Below are 22,121 nucleotides of genomic sequence, written 5' to 3'. Positions count from 1 at the left end.
TACGGCTGTTCCCGACGGCCGCGGCCAGAGTACTAATGGTTAATCCAATCTGTTAACATTAATGACAAAAATCCCAGATTAGTACTACTATAATCCTAACTTTTTGCAAAATAAACCCTCCGCACACCGCACTGGTCCGTCTCGATACACGTAGTTACAGAGAGGTCCCTGAGAAAGGGCTTACCTGCGATTATTAGGAGTACTAATAGCGTTTGGGTAAGATAATGCAATATCCATTGCAATCAACGACCCCCCCTCTGTCTATTTTGGCGTCCCACCTTCCTCTTTAAATTGCCCCCCTCTTCCCCCGGGGCCGAAGCTAGCGGTTTTCTCTCGCCGACGGCCGACCACCGCACACGCACACGTTCAGCGATTTCGCGGGGGAATTTGCATTGATTCCGTGGAGTTCCATCCGCCCGCTGTAGCCGCGATTGGGGATCGGGGGGCTTGCGGGCCGAGGAGGAGCCAGAAGAAGGTAGCGGCGGAGAAGCTTCTTGATCCGGGGACGGACGGGGCCTTTGGAGATTCGTCCGTCGATCGGGTCTCATCTGCGGAAGCCGGGTCAGAAAAAATCGTTGCGACTGGAGGAGGCGGCGCGAGGGCATGGGGGCGTGGGTCTCGGTCCTGCTCGGGATGGACGACGGAGCCGCGGCGGCGGCTGCCGCCAGGCCTGCTGCTGTGGGCCTGGGCGACCTGCCGGAGCTCTGCGCCGCCCAGGTGCTGCTCCGGCTCGACCCGCCGGAGATCTGCAGTCTCGCGGGGCTCAACCACGCGTTCCGCGGCGCCGCGGGGGCGGACTTCGTCTGGGAGGCCAAGCTGCCTGAGAACTACAGCTACCTGATGGAGTTCGTCGGGGGGAGCGGCGACGAGGGGAGGCGGCGGCGGCGGCGGGCCGGCAAGAAAGAGATCTATGCCAGGCTCGCCAGGCCTGTGCCTTTCGGTGACGGCCAGAAGGTGAGATATTTTGCTTCCCTTTTTTTTTTTGCGTGGCTTTCTGTGATTTTTGGTACGGGAGGGATTTGGAAATTATATGAGCGGCGGTGTTGTAGTTTATTGGAGGATTCGAAGCCGTTTTGCTTGAGTTGGTCATCTTTTCTGTGCTCATGACCAAGTCCTTCCTAGTTGTGACCCCTGAAACATTTGTCTGAGCTCAATTGGAGATTAAGGAAGAAGAGGCTCAATACTTACCACATGTAGTAGTATCTTCAATTGAAATAAGTCACTTCTTTACCTTTTGGAAAATCGCGTTCTTTGTTTCGGGGCAGACTCAAATTAGTGGCAGGTAAATTGTTGTTCAGAAAATAGGTTTCCCCATCTTTGGCTTCAATTATTTAAACTGTTGGCCTTTATATGAAGATTGCTACATTTTATGACTATTAGTAGTGTATAAGGATATATTTTTTGGCGGTAGAACATGAACAATATAGCTAAAAGTGTATATGTTTGCAAATTGTAGGAATTCTGGTTGGACAAGAGCAAAGGCATGATCTGTATGGCACTGTCGTCCAAAGCACTGGTGATAACTGGGATTGATGACAGAAGATACTGGCAACACATGCCAACTTCAGAATCAAGGTGAATTATGGCTTTGAGATCACATTTACTAATATTTGTTTGTTCAGTTTATGATAGTTTTCTGAAAACAAAGATGATTTGGTGGCATTAATTGCGATGGAATGGGCTGAAGATATTTACTCATGGTGTGATTGACCTGTTCCTTTATTCTTTGCTGAGCATGTCATTCATTTATATTCAGCTTTCAAAGTAGTGTTACTTTCTCCTGATAATGATTGATATGGATGCATACATGGTCTCACTCATATAATTGTAGGTATTTATTTTAAGATCTGCATAAGCTTATTTACTCTGAAACATAATAGATTTGGAAGCATACATGTTGTCAAATGTTAGGATCTTCTTACCTTGTTGCCCAAGAGGCCTGCATCTGTTTTGCTATATTCATCTAGAATGTTCAAAGTAGTTGAATTCAAAATTGTAGTTCATCATAAGTAATAATTTTTTTTAGGGAATTCATCATAAGTATAGGTGATATCATATTGTTGTTGAAATGAAAGTCAAATATCTGACCAATAGTTGTTGATTATATCATGCAGATTCCAGTCTGTAGCCTACCTTCAGCAAATCTGGTGGTTTGAGGTGGTTGGTGAAGTCGATTTCTGCTTCCCTGTTGGAACATATAGCTTGTACTTTAGGGTTCATCTTGGGAAGTTCTACAAACGATTTGGCCGCCGACATTGCACCTCAGAGCATGTCCATGGTTGGGACAAGAAGCCTGTCCGCTTCCAGCTATCAACCTCCGACGGTCAGCAGGCACTGTCTCAGTGCTACCTGGAGGAGCCCGGGAGCTGGGTCTTGTACCACGCTGGCGATTTTGTGGCCTCAAAGCCTGACCAGCCGATGAAGCTGAAGTTCTCCATGGCGCAGATCGACTGCACACACACAAAAGGCGGGCTGTGCATCGACTCGGTGCTCATCTATCCGAAAGGGAAGGGGTTTCAGCAGGAGAGGGTGGTCAGGTCTCAGAAATGAGACTGTAGATTGTTGTGGAGGTACTACTCACAGTAGGATGTTAGACCAAATGCAGCTTGCAGCCTGATCTTATTTTTGCTTTGGGCTCTAGTTCGCAACAGAGGTGAAGTGTATATGGTTGTAGAACTCGAGTTTTTGTGTGGTCAGGTGACCACTAGAGTGCTCTGTTAGTCCTTTCCCAAGGTCGTTTTCGCCCCCCTTGAGCTGAATTGGGACTTCGAGATAACCATGAAACTGTACTGAAATGAGTTTGAAGATGTCGTTCCCAGTTTCTAATTTGCTATCTACTAAGTTTCTGATCCTTTCTTTTCCTGTTCTTCTAGTTTTTGTGATGTGCTGTTCCACTCTTGAGCTGAATTGAGACATAGAGTAACGTGTGGTATTTCTTTTCTATTCTTTTAATTCTTGTGAGCGTTTTTTCACTGACATACTGAATTGAGACCGAAATGAGTTCGAAGAGATGTGGTTCCCAGTTTCTGATGTCTCAATTCATAGTTATGTGCTATCAATTCATTGTTTAATGTGATGTATTCTTATGATACCACTCCTTCATTAATGATGAAGTCCAATGGGACTTGCTTTGCCCATCCGTTGCCAGAAAAGTCCTAGGTAGGTCCAAAAGTACAGAAAGCGGAGTTTAACCTGACTGACGAAAGCTCACCCCGTTGCCGGAAAATCTTAGGAAGTTCCACAATCACAGAAAGCGAAGTTTAACCAGACTGTTCCATTTTTCTTGCTCCAGTCATTCCTGGCAGGCTCGGAGAAACTGGCGTGTGGCGTTGACAGGATCGGTTTCGTTCGTTTTTCGGTCATACATATCGAGATCGAGGGCAGCCGGGCACTCGGGCAGACAAGATTTTTCAAGTGGTAACATAACACGCCGATCAAAGATAAGATATGACTGATGAATCACAGAATCAACGCGCACCAACTATACGTTGCACACCGATGAAGTACTGAATCTGTGGGCAACTGCTCATGTTCGCTGCTGTTTCCATCTGAAAACCGCCACCGAATTTGCGTGACATTCTTTTATTATTGCTCACTCCAGCACGGTTTTGGCTTAAAAGTAGAGCAGACATAGACTATTCAGCGAGCACACGCTGCTGCTGTCGTCGTCGTCGCTGTCATCGCTACGATCAGGCGACCTGCTCCTACTATAAAGAAATGCTGTCGTTGTTCTTCCTGAAAATATAATACTGGCAGTTGGGGCCTTCGTTTCGTTTGCAGTCAATCGTCTGCTCGCACAAGCAAATCCACATCACACCTCGCGCACGCATCCTGTTGCCAAGCAGCTAGCAAATTTTCTTCGGAGGGGTCTCTTTTTTTTCTGAAGACCGATCTGTGTGCGATGTCACTGCATCCGTTGCACGCACGTCTTGGCATGATGTTCCCAGATCAACAGAGGCTGCGTTTGAGCTCAGTCCACACCGGCGTGCGTCCGTGCGTGCCAGTGCTGGAGGGAACCGAAGGAATCCTGTGTCCTATCCTACGGTGGGTGCAGCAGTGCAGTTCTTGGTTGGCGCATCGTCAGCTTTCGGTGCGCGCAAGTATTGGCTCGCCCGTTGCTGTTCTTGTGGCCGACCTTGATGATAGTGTCCGGTCGGTGCCTCCCATGTTTCTCCCGGCATCTGAGGGGAAAACGACCTTTTTCCCCCTGTCGCCACTCGACACGCCAACGGCGCGCCAAGGTTTTAGTTGTTCGACCACGGCGGCCCTCTTTGTTCACAGTGTTGAGTGCTCTCGCCGTCAGTGATCACGAATTCACCATCACCAGCAAAGGAAAAACCGTGGTCGCCTACACGCCTCGCGGTTATCTGCAGTCGCCCATGCGCTTCTGCGCTGTCTGCTGCCGTACTTGAGTAAGTTCCCCACCCAAATTTTTTTCGTCCATCCCATCGAATCTTTAGACACATGCATGAAACATTAAATATACATAAAAAATAAACTAATTACACAGTTTGATTGAAAACGTGAGACGAATCTTTTAAACCTAGTTACTCCATGATTAGCCTTAAGTGCTACAGTAACTCGCATGTGTTAATGATATATTAATTATGCTTAATAGATTTATCTTATAGTTTTCTGATGAGCTATGTAATTTATTTTTTTATTACTAAAAACCCCTCACGACATCCTTTCGACGCATCTGATGTGACACCCAAAAAATTTTCATGTCCAATCTAAACAGGACCTAACAACGTTAACGTGGTGCAGTGGTGGACTGGTGGTGTGGTGGGGGAGGATGTGTGCTCTCTCACTTGTCTAGGTACAAAGATCATGCGGAGTTCGGAGTGGAATCGGCTGCCTCAGTGCTTGCCTACAACTCATATTCTCATGTGAATGAAATCTTTCGTGTAATTCGTCTCACACACAGACGCGACGGCACTATTGACTCGGGACGCCAGACCGCTTTAGTACACCAGCGCTATGGTTCCGAGAAACTTCGGTCCTGCTTCCCTTTTGCTGGCTAAAGAGGACCAACCTTTTTACCAGTGGCGTACTGGTGTTTCCGAGCGTGATCTTGTGGCCTTTTGACTGCTGGCTTGCCGGATGCCGTTCGCGCGCCGGGACTCAGCATGGGCCGTTGGCATCACGGCGGCACGAAACAAAAATAAATAAAACGAAAAAAAATCTAGTTCTCCTCCCTCAACTTTAACAGAAATTCGCCTTTTCCTCTCTCGACTCTAAAATCGGGTAAACCACATCTTCAACTTTTCAAACCGTATATCTTATCTTTCTGTAGCGGTTTTGAAGACGGTTTTACAATAGTGAATAGTGGTTTACAGTGACGGTGGTTTTATATTTTTCCTTTTTAATTATTTTGGTTGAATTTTTGAAAAATCATAGTAATCCATAGAAAAATTATAAAATAGAAAATCTAAATTTTTTGGACTCCACATAAGTAGATCTATAGAGTAAACATATAATATAGTATGCTTTAGTACAAAAGTTTTGCTATAAAAGGTTTTGATTTTTTTCTTTTTTAATTTATTTGGCCAAATCTTTGAAAAATTATAATAAATCATAGAAAAATCATAAAATAGAAAATTTAATTTTATTGGACTCCACATGAGTATATACACAATGAACATATAATATGGGTATGCTTTAGTCTGACAAAATAATTATAGAAGCTGCAGCTATGATTTTTCTCAAGAATTACAAAAAAGCAGCCAACGAGTGCTAGACCAAGTGGTCAAGCACGCTCCTACGGCACCCTAGGTCCCAAGATCGATCCCTGGGTGGGACGAATTTAGTAACCGGCTGGTGTGTGTGTGTGTGTGCGCGCGCGGTTCGGTGCCGCATCACTCACTGTGTTGACTGGGTAAAAAAATCCCCCCTTGCTGCTGGGGTAGGGTTCGCGGGTGAAAGGTCCTAATATTGCTAGAGGGGGGAGGGGTGAATAGCCTGTTTAAAAATTCTACAGAAAACACTAGAGCAAGAGGTTAGTAATTAACAAAGCGAAGCTTTTTGCTCTAGCTCTAAAGGGGTGTTTGCAAGCCACCTACCCAACAATTCTAGTTGCTATGATCACTATGCACACAATAAATAAGTCTCTACTTACACTAGAGAGCTACCTAAAGTTTCTATACAAGAAGTAAGCTACTCTAGTTTGCAAGAAAGTAAGAGAGAGTGTTTGAACTTTATACCACCGCGTAGAGGGGATGAACCAATCACAATATTATGAAGTCCAATCACCGGGAGAAATCCAATCAACAAACACACTAGAGACACAAGATTTTTCTTCCGAGGTTCACGTGCTTGCCGGCACGCTACGTCCCCGTTGTGTCGACCAACTCTTGGTGGTTCGGTGGCTAAGAGGTGTAGCACGAACCTCGTCCTCACTAGGACACCACAAGAACCTACCCACAAGTGAGGTAACTCAATGACACGAGCAATCTACTAGAGTTAACTTTCGGCTCTCCGCCGGGGAAGGTACAAGACCCCTCACAATCACCGGGAGATGGCCACGAACAATCACCAACTCGTGCCAATCCTCCTCCGCTGCTCCAAGCCGTCTAGGTGGCGGCAACCACCAAGAGTAACAAGAAAACCGCAACTAGAACGATCCCCAAGTGCCACTAGATACAATCATTCAAGCAAATGCACTTGGAATCACTCCCAATCTCACAAAGATGTTTAATCTATGAAGGAGATGAGTGGGAGGTGTTTGCTTAGGCTCACAAGGATGTCAAGTATGTTAGAATGCTAAGAGTATAAGCCCAAAGCCGGCTAACAACTATTTATAGCCCCTCAAACAAATAGAGCTGTTGGCCCTTTCACTGGGCGAAATACGGGGTCACCGGACGCTCTTAAAGGGGCACCGGACGCTCAACACCAGCGTCCGGTGCTCCAACGTCAGCCGCGTGTCAGAGTCTAACGGTAACCTGCAGAGCACCGGACGCTGAGCAAGTTAGCACCGGACGCGTCCGGTGCACACCGGACCCGAGCGCAGAGAGCTCCGCAAACTCGCAGGGTCACCGCACGCAAGCCACCGGACGCACCCTGAGCGTCCGGTGCTCGCCGGACTCACACCCAGAGAGGTTTGCAAAACGCGCGGACACCGGACTCAGACCACTGGACGCTCCAGCTTGCGTCCGGTGCCTGGCGTCTGGTGCCTAACCCTAGCTGAGTCAGGCAGCCTGCACACTGGACGCTCAGACACAGCGTCCGGTGCCTCTGAGCCAGCGTCCGGTGAGTGTTCCTCAGCGAGAAACACTCCCGCGACTTCTCCAAATTTTCTACCGGCGCAATAGAAAATATGCACCTCATTTTCTCGAAAAGCGCCGAATCCCGCCTCGCAAGCTCGGCGGGAGGGAGAGAGGAACCCATCCTCTCTCTACTCTTCAAACTCCACCTCCTTCTCAAAGTGTGCCAACACCACAACGTGTGTACCAACAAGTGCACGTGTGTTAGCATTTTCTCAAACATTTTCTTCGAAGGAGTTAGATTAGCTCACTAGGTTCTAAATGCATGCATGAACAATGACACCTAGTGGCACTCGATAACCGCTTAGCCAAAGAATTTCCCTCTTTATAGTACGGCTATCTATCCTAAATGTGATCACACCCTCTATGGTGTCTTGATCACCAAAACCAAAACCCTAAGCAATACCTTTGCCTTGATCTCCATAGGGTTTTGTTTTTCTCTTTCTTCTTTTCCAAGTTGAGCACTTGATCATCTTGTGGTCATCACCATCATCACCATGATCATCACTTGCTCCATCACTTGGCATGTACCAATCTCATTAAGTCTACACACACTTAGTATAGAGGTTAGTACTAGGGTTTCATTAATTATTCAAAACCAAACTAGGGCTTTCAGGGGGGTTTCTCGGTCGGGGACTGAGGTCTTCTTCTTAAGAGTCTGGTCCAGCCTATAAGATCGTTGTGGGAGCGCTATAAGTGTCTAACGGCCATAGGATCTGGCGTTTAATACTGTGAGGGGGGGATCTTCTCCTCACCGGTCGAGTTTTTTTAATTACAGAAAAACATAGATCTAAAGCTACAACAAAAAATTTATACTAAAGCATACCATATTATATATTTACTGTGTAGATATGCTCATGGGGAGTCAAAAAACTAGATTTTCTATTTTATGACTTTTCTATAATTTACTATGATTTTTCAAATATTTAATCGAAATAAATAAAAAAAGACAAAGACAAAACTTTTATAGGAAAAACATTGTACTAAAGCATATCATATTATATATTCATTGTATAGATCTACTTACGTGGAGTTCAACAAAATTGGAGTTTATATTTTATATTTTTTTAATTTACTATGATTTTTCAAAGATTTAGTTGAAATAATTAAAAAAGAAAAAGACAAAACCACCGTCATGGTAGCAAAACCATAATTCACTATAGTAAAACCACATTGAAAACCACTCTAGAGAGGTAAAGTTCATGGTTTAAAAAGTTGATAGAGTTGGTTTACCCGGTTTTAAAGTTGAGAGAAAAAAGGTGAAGTTTGATGAAAGTTGGGGGAGGAAAAGTAGAATTGTTGCTAAAATAAAATGGGAGAGGCGCGAGCCTGTGTGACGAAGAGGCCGAAGAGGCGAAGCCCACGTTATACACTGAACCAACTCTAGGCCATAGGAGACTTACTGGGCCTCAAAAGCCCACAAGACAAAGAAAACATCCGCGCAGCTTTTTGTTTGGCAGTCCAATTGTCAAAGTCGAGTCGCGCGAGGCACCACCAGTCCACCACCAATCCAGTTCGCCACGGCCAGCGGCCACGCCATGCCTCTCCACGCCCGCGCACCGCCGCTCCACCGCTCCTCCCACCTTCTCCCCACGGCCACCGCTCGGCTCCGCCAGTGCTCGGCAGCGCCAGCGGCCAAGCCCCGTCGCCGCACCCTCTCCTCCTCCTCCCTCGTCCGCGCCTCCAACTCCGACCCTTCGCAGCAGCAGCAGCAGGTCAACCTCTCCGTCCTCCGCTTCACCCTCGGTACCAGCCCACTTCCCCCCTCCGCCTCGTACGCACGCACGCACGCCGGCGGCGTCTAGCTGCTCCCGGTAACCACGCTTCCTTATTCTTATGGCGCAGGGATTCCGGGGCTGGACGAGTCGTACCTCCCGCGGTGGATAGGCCTCGGTTTCGGCGCGCTCGTGGTCCTCAACCACCTCATCTCCCCGTCCCCCACGCCCGCGCAGCTCGTCGGTCCTCGGCAACCCACCCCTCACCTCCCGCCGTCCCCCCATTCTTCACCCGTAACCGTCCCTGCCTAACTGGTTGTGCCTGCGAACTCGCAGAGGTCCGAGGCTCTGGGGCTGTGCCTGGCCGCGTTCTCGGCGACGCTGCCGTTCCTCGGGAGGTTCCTTGAGGTGGGAAGGGGACCTTTCTGTTAGTCTTGATGGAATGGTGCGTTTGCGTTGCGCTGGGATGGTGGGGACTGAGAGTTGTGCGCATTGGTGTTTTTTGGTTGTTGCTGCAGGGCGCTGATGCTGCCAGCCGAGTGCCGTTGCCCGAGGGGAGCAGCCAGGTGTTCGTCATGTCCGAGAACCTGTCTGCCGTGCAGAAGGAGGACATGGCGTGGGCGTCGTACGTCCTGCTGCGGAACACAAACACCACTTCTGTGGTCTGAATTCGGATTCTTATCAGCCATATGATTTGAAATTGAACTCGATGGAATTCAGCTCTAATATGCCAAGCACTTCCACTTTTCCTTTTTTTTGTATATGGCTAAGTAGTAGTTGCAACGATAACAAAATCTTCTCAGGTTTGCAATTGTGGATGGTTTGACAATGTCAATTTGTCTAGTACATTGTCCATTTCTTGTGTGGATCTTGTTAGAAACAATTGCAATTTTTGAACTGGTCATATAATCAGATGCCATGCCTCATTGTGTCTTTATTTCCCCCTAGGTCATAGCAATTGGGGATCTCTTCTGCATACGAGGATACTGGAATCCACCTGCAAATACTTCAAAATATGCGATGATTGAATGGTTCAAAAGTCAGATGCAACAACTAGGACTTGTTGATTTGAAGGATGCTTTGTACTTCCCTAATTCCTCGGGTAAGTGTACCGCTCTTGCCTAGCAGAATATTTCAATGTTGTTGAAACAAAGTGTTGATTTACCGGTCCACACACTAATTGTTAGTTTTGCCCCTTCTTTTGATTGTTGGTCACGTACAGATTGTACCTTACTTTTGAGTACTGCTTTTGCGCCTCTTACGTGGAGGCATGTCCATATCATATATGTCGATGTCTTTCACTATGCCAAATTTAAAACTACAAAATTCAAGATGCATATTAGGACTAACAGTTGCATTACTAATGTACGATTAGATGGTTATTGAAGTTTCAGAACACTTTGTTTCCCTTGTTTGATGTCTCTAGAAATATTCTCTTATTCTGTCAACCATGCTGCTCTGACCAGATTCTCAGCTTGTGAAGATTCTGCCAGATGGGATTCTTTCTGTGTTAGCTCAACCAATTCTGAGTCTTGATCCAGCTAATAATGAAACAAAAACTGAAGGAGTCATCCTGTTGGCCTCCAATGCGAATTATGCATATAGCGAGAAAGATAGGGCCTGGATAAGAACAGTTGCAAACAAATTTCAACGTGTTTAATTCAGAGGTACCAAAGGTATTCCTACATCTTTAAATGAGATCTCTTGTTTTCATCAATCTAAACTTTCCATTTCACATAAGAAGATATTATTGTTTTTCTAGACAAACCAATTTAACCATCATTCCTGTTCTAGAGTACAGAAGAATTGCTGACACAAATGTTGTTGTGTTTAATTTCGATTTTATATTAGGTTCATAGGATACTGTTAAACCACTTCTAATTTTTTGACAGAAAGGCTGACAGTCATGCAGTAGTGGAAAATGGATTGGGAAAGATTGGAGACTGTAAACTGTGAAGTAGACTGACTGGTCCAAGCAGGATTTGGAGTCTTGGTAACATGGACTAAGCAGATGTGATCTAAGAGAATTTCGCAGTTGGAGGGAGATCGGTACTAAGCTATTGTTTCATTGGGTTTGGTACTAGTTGAAGCAAAATAGTCCCGCAATATTTTGTTCAGTGGACAAGAGACTAAGTGCTGATGTGTTTGGTTTGTTTCATAGCCTTATGCTTTGGTATATCTTATTGGATTCACCATTGAAGCAGAAAGGCTGCTCCAGGGATTTATTGACTTGTGCAAAATAGCAATGCTATCATAGTTTACACACACTCCATTAAGGTAGCTGTCCACCTGGCTGCATTGATATTAGCAGTTAAAGCTTCTCGAGTCCAAAGTGTTGTCACAGATCAGGGGTTTCAAACACTGCAGATCAACTACAATCTTTCATATACTATGTACCTAGAGGTTTGAGTGCAGATAGGGACCTTTTCAGTACTGATTTTTCTCGTCGGAATTAGTCTCAGTTGCTAATATACACAAACTTAACAGAAGATGGGAATGCTTGTTAATTCTGTTGAGCCACTGTTGGAAATCATTTCTTCAGGTTGTAGGTAATTTGTATCTTCAGATTTCGCTGCATCATGTATTAATGTGAAGATGTGGACCCAACCTTTCAACATTTTGGAAACATATTTATGTGCTAGTTGTTTCCAGGTCTTTACCATGAGTTATTGTTTTAGTCAGTTTTGTGTTTCAGAACTGAGGTCTCGTCTCCTTATTATGCCAAGATTGCTGAGGCTGCTATCCTATCTTTTACCTTCTCTGCTCTTTCAGCATAAGATCTTCAAGCGAATAAGTTAGTTTGCAACTTTCTATTGCTATAATTTTGACATATATTGGACAAACTTCTCCTATGTTGCTGTCAGCCCTTTTGATTAGATAGAAATATTGAATGCAAATTATAATGCTTCATGGGTAATATTAGTGCAAAATTCTTTTCTAGTTGAAGCTAAGAACATTGGAATAACAAATTTACGGTCACCTTATATTATATTATGTCACAGAAAAATTGTCACTCAAACATTCTCTTAAAAATCAGTAGGAGATTAATAAGTGAGGGCATGAGGTGGTAGTATTCAGATAGAACCCAAAATATAACTTTTTTACTGCATTAGTTGCTCCCATATCTTGCTTTTAAATACCTGACCAAATCTTCGAATTCTTGATGCCACCTTTTGATGACATGCTGCAGTATATGTAAAGCATGTAGTTGGTGCGTGTCTCCTTGCACTGCTTTGTTGGGTAATTGGGTTTGGGTACCAATTATTGCTGATGGTGGGTACTGGCAAGAATTCTTTTGGCACTTGTCCTGGAAATCTGCAAGGACAAATCATAGAAACGGTAACGGCAGCTGATTCTGGTCCTGGGATGAACGAGGACCAAGGATTTACAGTTTTACACACTGAAAAGGGTTCTCTTGTCAAGCGATGGTTGTACTCTATATCAACATTTCTGTAGCGGCATGATGCTCTGATAGCATTTTTTCCCCTAAGGACAGTTAAGGCATTTTTTTTTCTTAGAACAGCTCTGTCAATTCAGTACCAGATTTTTTTTTCTCCCTGGAGTATAACTTTGCGGACAATAATAACACGTTGAGTTTTGTAAAGTATCTTGATGTAAAGGCATACTAGTTATAAATTAGTAATCTTTTAGAGTAAACTAGTAATACGAACTTCCATCTATATCATGTATTGCTGTAGTCTAATTCAGTAATTGCTCGTTATTAGTTCTCTTGTCACTGTAGCATTGCACGTTCTAACGGGATCGTGAACAAAGAATCCCCTTTTGTTCATGCACAAAATAATTTGAAATAATTTGCCTGGGCCCAAGGCCTTATGTAGTTCGCGAAATTTTTTTTAGATGTCACATCAGATACACTGATATACATTTAAAGTATTAAATGTAAATTAATTAAAAAATAAATTACATAGCTCGCCTGAAACTACAAGATAAATTTATTAAGCCTAATTAATCTGTCGTTAGCACATATTGGTTACTATAACACTTAAGTCTAATCATGAACTAATTAAACTTAAAAGATTCGTCTCGTAATTTACAACCAAACTGTACAATTAGTTTTTTTTTATCTACATTTATAGTGCTTCATGTATCTGTAAAAAGATTTGAGCAGGATGAGTGAAAATTTTCTAGATAACGAACTAAACAAAGCCTAAGGTGCGTACGAGCCCTTGTGGGTACCATGTGACTCATCAAATCGACAGATGCATGTAGGTACGTTCTTGTATGCTCATCAAATCTCCCAGCTGATGTCGTTGTGGTTGATGCAGCCTGTATTTCGTACCCTGTGGTACTCGGTTCTCCGAGTGGCTGCTGGCACACCGAGGACTGAGGAAGGTTGGTTCAGCTGCAAGCAAAGGGACAGCCGGGAGGGTCACATTCACTGCTGGGGGCCAGGCTGTTCCAAACTTCTAATCGACAAATGATCCGGGACTGTTCCAACGTTTTTCACCTCCGTAATCCCGTGTTTTTGTTTTTGCTTGTTAATGTGTTTGAAACCTAATTCAACTGGTATAACAAATAAACTCTCTTATATCTAACCTACCCCACCCTATCTTATTATTTAAACCCAACACAAACCAACCTACATATTATTAGAACCACGGGTTATTACAATAATAACCCATCGACTTACATAAGAGGTATGTACTGTCTAAGTTTGCATAGCATATATAAGTCATAATCAAAAGTCAGATCCTAGAACTAAAATTTCATATTCACATCTTAAAAATTTAGCAGAATTTATCGAAGTTCATTTGATATGATTCAATGTGACGCAAAGCTACTAATATGTGCCAATTAGCATAGTGAGGTCAGCATGTGGGGGCTCACATCACAACTAGGAATGTGTTCACTCGCTAAGTTTTTTAGCGAAATTGAATGAAAGTTGTTTAGGCTCTGTTTGTTTGGTTCCTCTTGCTAAATTTTAGCTAGCTAAACTTTAGTCACTTTAGTAGCTAACGTTCCAAACACATTGACTAAAAAAAAGCTAAAATAGTTTAGTTCTATTAGTCATCCAAGAGTAGCTAAAATAATTTTAGCTACCTAAAATTTAGCAAAGGGAACGCCTTAATACAATTGAAAACCTAATGCCTTTGGGAGTACACTTAAATTTTTGGGTGTAAGGTCGGATCATTCCCTTTTAGATATCTAGGAATCTCTATGCATCACTGAAAATTAATAAATAAGGATTGGAAACACGTGAAAGAAAGATTTCAAAAGAAATTGAGTGGTTAAAGAAGCAAGTTGCTTTCTGTGGGAGGAAGACTGGTTCTAATTAACTAGTAGTCTTTCTATGTTTATGTTGTTTTTCTTTGAGATACCTAAATAAGTTTTAAAAGTTAGATTATTTTAGATCTTAGTTTTTTTGGCAAAGTGATCAGCACAAGAAGAAATATAAATTGATAAAATGGGAGGTAGTTTGCACACCAAAAGGGTGGATTGGGTGTCCTAAATCTAGATGTGCATAATAGATGCCTACTCACCAAGTGGCTTTTCAAACTAATAAATGAGGATGAGGTTTGGCAACAATTTCTTAAAAATAAATATTTAATTGATAAAATGCTGACTCAGGTTCAATGCATGCTCGGTGATTCAAGGATGAGTTCTTGTTTTTGGGTAGGTTTGATCTTGGTGACGGATATCAAGTTCGTTTTTGGGAAGATAAGTGGATAACATAACATACTCTCAAAACAATCTATCTGGCACTCTATAATATTATGAGAAAGAAAAGTGCTTCTGTTAGGTCAGCACTATCTATGATACCGTTAAATGTAGCATTTAGGAGATCTCTGACGGGAGTTAATTTACAAGCATGGCACAAATGATCCGAGACTGTTCAAACGTTTTTCATCTCCATAATCCCGTGTTTCTTTTGCATGTTAATGTGTTTGAACCTAATTCATCTGGTAACAAATTAACTCTCTTATCTAACCTACCCTAGCCGATTAAAAACTCCAAATCCATACAGACAAATCTAAATAAATCCATAGAAAAAAATCTAAATAAATCCAAGAAAAAAGATCCAAGCTAATTATATCCCAATTCAAAATTATTTATATCGAATCTAATCCAATTAATGTAAATAAAATTCATTCAATGTGAATCTAATAATAATAAAACTATTATAACTACATGTTAGTCTTATGTCAAAAGCTAGACCCAGAATTCAAAAGCCCATGCTCACACCTTAAAATTTTAGCAAAATTAACTAAAATCTATTAGAGATGACTCAATATAATTGTTTTAATAGCCCCCTATAGCTCCACTATAAACTTTTTAAGGGTCTACTACTACTACAATATTCCAATTGTTCCACTATTTTCGTCAATTGCACGTTGGCTCCGCTAAGTACTATTATTTGACTTAGCCATAAAATATATTTTAGCACTACTAATCGTGACTAAGGCAAATATTCATTCCTTATTCTAGAGGAGTATAGTCTATGCTGATTCATCATGTTCCTTACTTAGTAATCCATAAATAGTTGTTAAACCATTGAATATTGAGCATTGAGTGAATATTATTGTTGATTGATTTAGTGAATACTTAATAGTTGGTGTCGAGACATGCACTCCTGTATTTGAGTATTTGTATTCATAATTTTTGTTATTTAATTGTTTTTGTGCATAATTAGTTAAGACTTTTCAGATTTTCTACAGAAAGCACTAAGTTAAATAACCTAGCCCGCTGTAGTTTTTAACAACTTTAGAGGAAGATATCGTTAAATGTTGTAGCCTGCTATTTACAACATTGCTTAATTTGATTTCCTACTGCTTTGTGTAGATTACAGATTACACCTTAAAATTATAGCGAAGTTAACTAAAAATTGTTGGAGATAATTTAGCACAATTGCAACATAGTTTGTGCAAATTGGTATGATTAGGTATATACATGGACCCCATGTTGAAATTTGAACCCTAAAATTAAAAGCCCGGGTCCACACGTCAAATTTTAAGTGAAATTGACTGAAAATTCTTAGAGATACAAACTGAGCCGCCCGGGTCCACACATCAAATTTTAAGTGAAATTGGCTGAAAATTCTTAGAGATACAAACTGAGCCTAGCTCACTTGGTTAGGTTTCTTATGGTGGAACCTGCCTACTCGGGTTTAAGTTCTCGACTTAGCACGGGTGCTCATATTTTTTCTAGATTTATTACATGATTTAACGGTGTTATGTTTTCAGTGGTAAACGACGTTTCCGTCGATAGCGAGACGTCTGTGGTGACTTTGTCAATCTCGAGATGTGCCGACATGTCTTTTCAGAGGTGCTCATAGGAACCTAGTAAATTCAAACCCAATTTGTTTTCCTAGTAAATCATATCCATCGGAAGTAGAGAGCCATTTCCACCCATGCAAAGAGTGCACACTTATATAAAACCTAGTAGCACGTCATCGAAAAATTCGCGAATTTTGAAAATTGAACCTATCATAATTTCGCCACCATTTTCAAATGTTGCTTTTATGTAAGTTTACACATGGTCTCAATTAACAAGAACAAGGAGAGACGAATCCAATCTCATTTGTATGGACCACACGAACTTCTCTCCCTGCTATAGAAAGACATGCCCATCTATTTTGGTATACCGTAGTAAGAAAATGTTGGTAATTGTCTTCTTAAAATGAGCTTAGGGCTTGTTTAGATCCAAAAACTTTTTGGATTTTGACACTGTAGCATTTTCGTTTTTATTTGACAAACATTGTCCAATCATGGAGTAACTAGGCTTAAAAGATTCGTCTCGCGATTTACAAACAAACTATGTAATTAGTTTTTATTTTTATTTATATTTAATACTCCATGCATGTGCCGCAAAATTCGATGTGATGGGGAATCTTGTAAAGTTTTGGATTTTGAGGTGCATCTAAACAAGACCTTATTTTGATGGCCTTTAGACCCTTCCACAGCTTAAAGTGAGAGAAAATGAGACTTTGTTCAGTTGGCAAAAAATTGTTGAAAAATGACACTGTAGAAATTTCGTTTTTATTTGACAAACATTGTCCGATCATAGAGTAACTAGACTTAAAAGATTCGTCTCGCGATTTACAGATGAACTGTACAATTAGTTTTTATTTTCATATATATTTAATATATGTGTCGCAAGATTCGATTTGATTTGGAGGTCGAAGATGGTACACGCAGTCACTCTGCTCGCTGCAGCGAATGTCAGCGAAAAGCCGTAAAAAGTCGGAGCGAGCCAGCGACGCAAACTACACGCGGCAGGCAGCGCATCCCCTGCCCATTTCAAAATCCGTCCCGTGCGGTCGTGGCGTCGTGCGTGCCCCGCCCCGCCCCGCAGTCCGCCCGCCGCAGCAGCAGCATCCTCAAACGGTCGGATCCCCGCAGCCACGGAACCCGCCGATCCCAGCGCCCGTCCACCGGGCCCCACGCCCCCGATCCGACGGCTCGCGCTCGCCCCCGAATTCAAAACCTCTCGTTTCGAAGCAGCGGCCAGCGGCCGGCCGTGTGCTGTCTGTCCAAGTCCGCCAGTCCACCGGAAATAAATCCCCCAACGACTCGCTCGCTGGGAAACTACTACACGACGCGCGGCACCAGAGGAGGAGGAGGAGGAGCTTTGTCGGGGGGCGGCTACAAGAGGCGGCGGTGGACTGCTCGCGGTGAGTGCGTTCATCATGAAATGATTCCCCCCAATCCTCTCCCCCTCCCTCCTCCTCCTTCCAATCACGCAGTGATCGAGTGGGAGCAAACAAAGCCCACGCGCGTTCCCAGGATGGTTGTCGTTTGATTCATGATTGGCGTCCTGATTGCAGCCGCTCTAGCTCTGTTTGCGCTCTGCGCCGCGGCGGGGATCGGCGCCTGGAGGAGGAGGGGGTGGAGGACGACGGGGAGTGGCGGCGGACGAGGAGGCGCGGCGGGCGGCGACGCGACCGGCGGGAGCGAAAGCGGCACCCGTGAGAGAGGTAATAACCGCAGGACATGCCTCTGTTTTCTGATCTCTTTTTTTTTCTCTCGCTCGTCGTTCTCGATCGCGATTTTCTCCGTGTGGTCGGAGGATGAGCTTCGAAGCCAAGCGTCCGCTCTTCCTGTTACGCTCCTGGCTGCCGCATTCGCCATTCAGCCGTGCTTTCTCCACCATTCAAGCCATGCTCTCTGCGAGAATAAGTGTCTCGAATTTTCTACAAATCACGCCGAGTCTTCGTTTGCTTGGGGGAAGTTGGGAGAGACCAATCGAGTCGAGAGCTTTGTTCCTACGACTACGAGTACAGAGTGTAGACACTGTAAAGTTTTTTTTTTAAGCAAACGTTATTATTGTTACTCTGAGGCTATCTCGAAATAATATAACAATAAAAGTCTCGCTTGGAGCCTTTTGCAACACGCCATAATATTCCAAAAAATTTTGCAAATTTTTTTAATTTTCTGTCACATTAAAACTTTAAATGCATGCATCGAGTATTAAATATATATGTAAATAAAAATTAATTACATAATTTATTTATAATTTACGAGACTAATCTTTTAAGTCTATTTAGTTTATAATTAAACAATATTTATCAAATAAAAATAAAATAAAAAAAATTAAAACTAAACAAAGGCTAGGAACCCTCGTCTCCGCCGGCGCCGTCGCGCCGACGCTGCCGACGCCGGCGTCCGCACGGCGCTAGCTGTCAAATGACCCAACTGCCCCTGAAACATTAGGAACTCACAGCCATAGCCGGCCGTAGGAAACCGGGTCCGCCGCACCCGCACTGGACTCGAGTGAAACGCGCCTTCGGGACCGGGAGCGTCCCGAGAACGCTGTGTGCTCCGGGCTTGCTCGCTGGCCTTGCGTTGGATTCCTCCGAGCCCCGCCGCGGGCCCGATCTCGTGTGCCGTATCGCATGCATGGCCACACCCACCACACCAGTCGCCACGACTCCACGAGCCCACACAACACGGCCTTTTAATTCGTGCGAGAAAAGTTGTTGGTTGCTAGTACTACGAAAAAGGGTACGTGTGGCACAGGTCGCACAGCTCGCACGCGTGGTTCGGTGGTTGTGCCACAGCCAGTGACAGGTGGGCCCGCACGTTTTCCGTACTGCTAGGCTTATTTGTGTGTGCTTCGCTAGCTTTTGTGCGTGTTGTTTGTGTGTCATTAACATTAAGCCCATTGCCACTGTCATTTCTAGACCTCCAGCGAAAGCATTTCTTTCGATCCTACTTTACATGCATGCGTGGTAGGTCAGTCTTAATGGGAAGCATCCGAGGGATTTTGCGGTCATCTTTTCAGAGGACTCGGTTCTTTTACGATACGTTCCCCACGCAATTATTTCGCCATGATTCTTTTATGTGAAGAAAGTGAGAGATCTTTGGATTGGATTATAGTAGTATCATACTACAGGAAAGTAATGTGAATAAAAACATCAGCATGCTAATCTTACTCTTCCAAAGTGGGGTCAGTCTTAAGCCACGCCTTTGGCTTTTAATTACACACTCTTCTCAGGTGGAAGTGGAACCCACCATACCACCACCGTCTGATGATCAAAGTTATTAGCTCCAACGAATGCTGTAGTGCAAATCAAATGAAGATTAAAGAAAACAAAACATCTCTCACGCTCAAAAGGACATCAATGCATTGGTCACACTTATTTGAATTTGGATTTGGGTGGACATGTAGCATGCCTTCTTTTGTGTGTTCGCATTCACTAGTCACCTACCGATACCCAGCCACCGTTCTTTGTCCAGTCGAGTTTTGAAATTACCAGACTCTCCGTTAGGAAACCAGTGTGAAAAGCTTGGGAAATTTTGATAGCTCCTTCGTACCAGCTCATAATTTCGTGTCTGTGGTCACCGTATTTACGCCTCTCAATTCGACGTACCAATCGTCCAGCCAAAGCAAGAAAAGATCATAGGGGGGAGAGTGTAGCTCCGTGGGGCTTATGGTTTTCTGGAGCTTTCCTAGTCTCCTAGATGAATTTTGATTCACTTAAAATAGCCGACGCTTTCTTTCCCTGTCTCCTTCCAGCTTCTTCTATTCGTGCTCTTTTTTTTTTTCAAGATTTGTCTTTTCTTCTTCGGTGCCGGGGAGGAGTTCTGGTTCCGAGTAGTGAGCACTACTAATCTGGCTCTCTGGTGTGAGTAACTGCAGGTCACGAGCTGCGGTGTTGTACCTGCCAAGAAATGAGCTTGGGGAGCTGCCCGGCCGCGGCCGGGGACGCGACGGCAGAGGAGCTGCTTGAACGGGCGCGGGGGCTGGTGCCACCCGCCCTGGCCGCTGCCCGCGCGGCCACTGGCTTCGGTGGGCGGTGGAAGGCCATCGCAGCGAGGCTGGAGAGGGTGCCACCGTGCCTGTCGGACCTGTCCAGCCACCCCTGCTTCTCCAAGAACTCGCTCTGCCGGGAGCTGCTGCAGTCGGTGGCTGCAACGCTAGCGGAGGCCGCCGAGCTCGGTGCGCGCTGCCACGAGCCTCCGAAGGCAGGGAAGCTGCAGATGCAGAGCGACCTCGACGCGCTGGCCGGGAAGCTGGACCTCAACCTCAGGGATTGCTCTCTTCTTGTCAAGACTGGCGTTCTGTCTGACGCGACCGTTCCGGCCGCCCCGGCTGAGACAGCGTCGGCTGAGCGCGCACAGACGGATGTGCGGGAGCTGCTTGCCAGGCTGCAGATTGGACACGCAGAGGCAAAGCACCGGGCTGTGGATGGCCTGCTTGATGCTCTGCGCGAGGACGAGAAGAGCGTGCTGTCGGCGCTCGGCCGTGGCAACGTGGCCGCGCTGGTGCAGCTGCTCACGGCGACGGCAACCAAGGTTAGGGAGAAGGCGGCCACTGTTTTGTGCCTGCTCGCCGAGTCTGGCAGCTGCGAGGGGTTACTCATGTCAGAAGGCGCGCTGCCGCCGCTCATCCGGCTGGCTGAGTCCGGCAGCCTTGTTGGGCGGGAGAAGGCTGTCATCACGCTCCAGCGGCTGTCCATGTCGCCCGACATTGCCCGCGCAATCGTCGGCCACAGCGGCATCCGCGCCCTCATCGACATGTGCCAGACCGGGGACTCGATCACACAGTCCGCCGCGGCAGGAGCGCTGAAGAACATCTCTGCAGTGCCGGAGGTCCGGCAGGCGCTGGCCGAGGAAGGCGTCGTGCGAGTCATGATCAGCCTCCTCGACTCGGGCGTCGTTCTCGGCTCCAAGGAGTACGCCGCGGAGTGCCTGCAGAACCTTACGTCAAGCAACGACAGCCTGCGGCGTGCCGTCGTGTCCGAGGGCGGCCTCCGGAGCCTGCTCGCCTACCTCGACGGACCACTTCCTCAGGAATCGCCCGTGGCCGCGCTCCGGAACCTCGTCACCGCCGTGTCACCAGACAGCTTGGTGTCGCTCTGCGTGCTCCCGCGCCTCGTCCACGTGCTCCGTGACGGCTCCGTGGGCGCTCAGCAGGCCGCCGCGGCGACCATCTGCAAGATCTCCAGCAGCATGGAGATGAAGCGGCTGGTGGGCGAGCACGGGTGCATCCCGCTCCTGGTGCGGCTGCTGGAGGCCAAGTCGAACGGCGCGCGCGAGGCCGCGGCGCAGGCGGTGGCGAGCCTGATGGGTTGCCCCGCGAACGCGAGGGACATCAAGAAGGACGAGAAGAGCGTGCCGAACCTGGTGCAGCTGCTGGAGCCGAGCCCCCAGAACACGGCCAAGAAGTACGCCATCTCCTGTCTGCTGGCGCTGTCGGCGAGCAAGCGGTGCAGGAAGCTGATGATCTCCCACGGCGCCATCGGGTACCTGAAGAAGCTCTCGGAGAAGGACGTGGCCGGCGCGAAGAAGCTGCTCGAGAAGCTGGACCGCGGCAGGCTGCGCAGCCTGTTCAGCAGGAAGTAGCTAGGATGATGGTCTCAAGGCTCCAGCTGATGCAGCATTGCAGTGAAGCGATCGTTCTTTTTGCGGTAACCTGTACAAAGATCCCGTCGTGTTTCATGGCCTCTATGAAGTGAAGTGAAGTGCCGCAGAGCGGTGGACAGAGTTGTGTTCATGTGAAGTGAACATATGGCGTTGTAATTTCGATGGCTAATGTGTGTGTCAGGCAGTTCGTTCGTTCGTTCGTTAGCTCCCTAACCATTGGCTTAATGAATTCCCAGCGGTCCCGTCGTAATGCTAATAAAATCTCTTCAGGGAAAGATGATTTGCACAGTTTGGTTTGTGATTGTTCCAATCTTTCA

The 22,121-nt window shown here is 45.5% G+C and overlaps 3 protein-coding genes across 8 annotated transcripts; all 3 read left to right on the top strand.

Moving 5' to 3' along the window:
- On the top strand, positions 277–2,860 carry LOC8063184 (F-box protein PP2-A13). The gene is made up of 3 exons (XM_002467586.2): positions 277–954; positions 1,457–1,575; positions 2,115–2,860. Exons 1-3 carry the CDS (start codon positions 604–606, stop codon positions 2,548–2,550), a joined length of 906 nt encoding a protein of 301 aa, XP_002467631.1. The 5' UTR covers positions 277–603; the 3' UTR covers positions 2,551–2,860.
- On the top strand, positions 8,758–11,646 carry LOC8063183 (protein COFACTOR ASSEMBLY OF COMPLEX C SUBUNIT B CCB2, chloroplastic). 5 transcript variants are annotated; one of them, XM_021455345.1, is made up of 7 exons: positions 8,758–8,977; positions 9,108–9,217; positions 9,314–9,385; positions 9,496–9,639; positions 9,926–10,079; positions 10,444–10,653; positions 10,870–11,646. In XM_021455345.1, the coding sequence occupies exons 4-6, from the start codon at positions 9,553–9,555 to the stop codon at positions 10,635–10,637; spliced, it is 435 nt and encodes a 144-aa protein (XP_021311020.1). In that variant the 5' UTR covers positions 8,758–8,977; positions 9,108–9,217; positions 9,314–9,385; positions 9,496–9,552; the 3' UTR covers positions 10,638–10,653; positions 10,870–11,646. The 5 variants fall into 5 exon arrangements, with proteins under 5 accessions (XP_021311020.1, XP_021310684.1, XP_002467630.1 ...); XM_021455009.1 differs by having other exon boundaries at positions 8,758–9,008; positions 10,444–10,644; positions 10,874–11,646; XM_002467585.2 differs by having other exon boundaries at positions 8,758–9,008; positions 10,444–10,644.
- Positions 17,458–22,121, top strand: LOC8063182 (U-box domain-containing protein 15). 2 transcript variants are annotated; one of them, XM_021451310.1, is made up of 3 exons: positions 17,458–17,609; positions 17,763–17,912; positions 20,078–22,121. In XM_021451310.1, exon 3 carries the CDS (start codon positions 20,110–20,112, stop codon positions 21,781–21,783), a length of 1,674 nt encoding a protein of 557 aa, XP_021306985.1. In that variant the 5' UTR covers positions 17,458–17,609; positions 17,763–17,912; positions 20,078–20,109; the 3' UTR covers positions 21,784–22,121. The 2 variants fall into 2 exon arrangements, with proteins under 2 accessions (XP_021306985.1, XP_002467629.2); XM_002467584.2 differs by lacking the exon at positions 17,458–17,609 and having other exon boundaries at positions 17,621–17,912.

This window comes from Sorghum bicolor, chromosome 1 (assembly GCF_000003195.3).
Source record: "Sorghum bicolor cultivar BTx623 chromosome 1, Sorghum_bicolor_NCBIv3, whole genome shotgun sequence".
NCBI lineage: Eukaryota > Viridiplantae > Streptophyta > Magnoliopsida > Poales > Poaceae > Sorghum > Sorghum bicolor.
The sequence above is the reverse complement of the archived record's forward strand: the minus strand, read 5'-3'. Positions and strand labels throughout refer to the sequence as shown.

What these genes read in the sequence shown, in the direction of transcription:
- LOC8063184 (XM_002467586.2), top strand. Translation starts at nt 604, where the DNA reads ATGGGGGCGTGGGTCTCGGTCCTGCTCGGGATGGACGACGGAGCCGCG. An exon ending in CTTTCGGTGACGGCCAGAAG is followed by an intron (nt 955 to 1,456) that starts GTGAGATATTTT and finishes TGCAAATTGTAG; the next exon opens with GAATTCTGGTTGGACAAGAG. An exon ending in ATGCCAACTTCAGAATCAAG is followed by an intron (nt 1,576 to 2,114) that starts GTGAATTATGGC and finishes TATATCATGCAG; the next exon opens with ATTCCAGTCTGTAGCCTACC.
- LOC8063183 (XM_021455009.1), top strand. Translation starts at nt 8,801, where the DNA reads ATGCCTCTCCACGCCCGCGCACCGCCGCTCCACCGCTCCTCCCACCTT. An exon ending in CCCCCACGCCCGCGCAGCTC is followed by an intron (nt 9,218 to 9,313) that starts GTCGGTCCTCGG and finishes GCGAACTCGCAG; the next exon opens with AGGTCCGAGGCTCTGGGGCT. An exon ending in ACACAAACACCACTTCTGTG is followed by an intron (nt 9,640 to 9,925) that starts GTCTGAATTCGG and finishes ATTTCCCCCTAG; the next exon opens with GTCATAGCAATTGGGGATCT.
- LOC8063182 (XM_002467584.2), top strand. Translation starts at nt 17,741, where the DNA reads ATGATTGGCGTCCTGATTGCAGCCGCTCTAGCTCTGTTTGCGCTCTGC. An exon ending in AAGCGGCACCCGTGAGAGAG is followed by an intron (nt 17,913 to 20,077) that starts GTAATAACCGCA and finishes GAGTAACTGCAG; the next exon opens with GTCACGAGCTGCGGTGTTGT.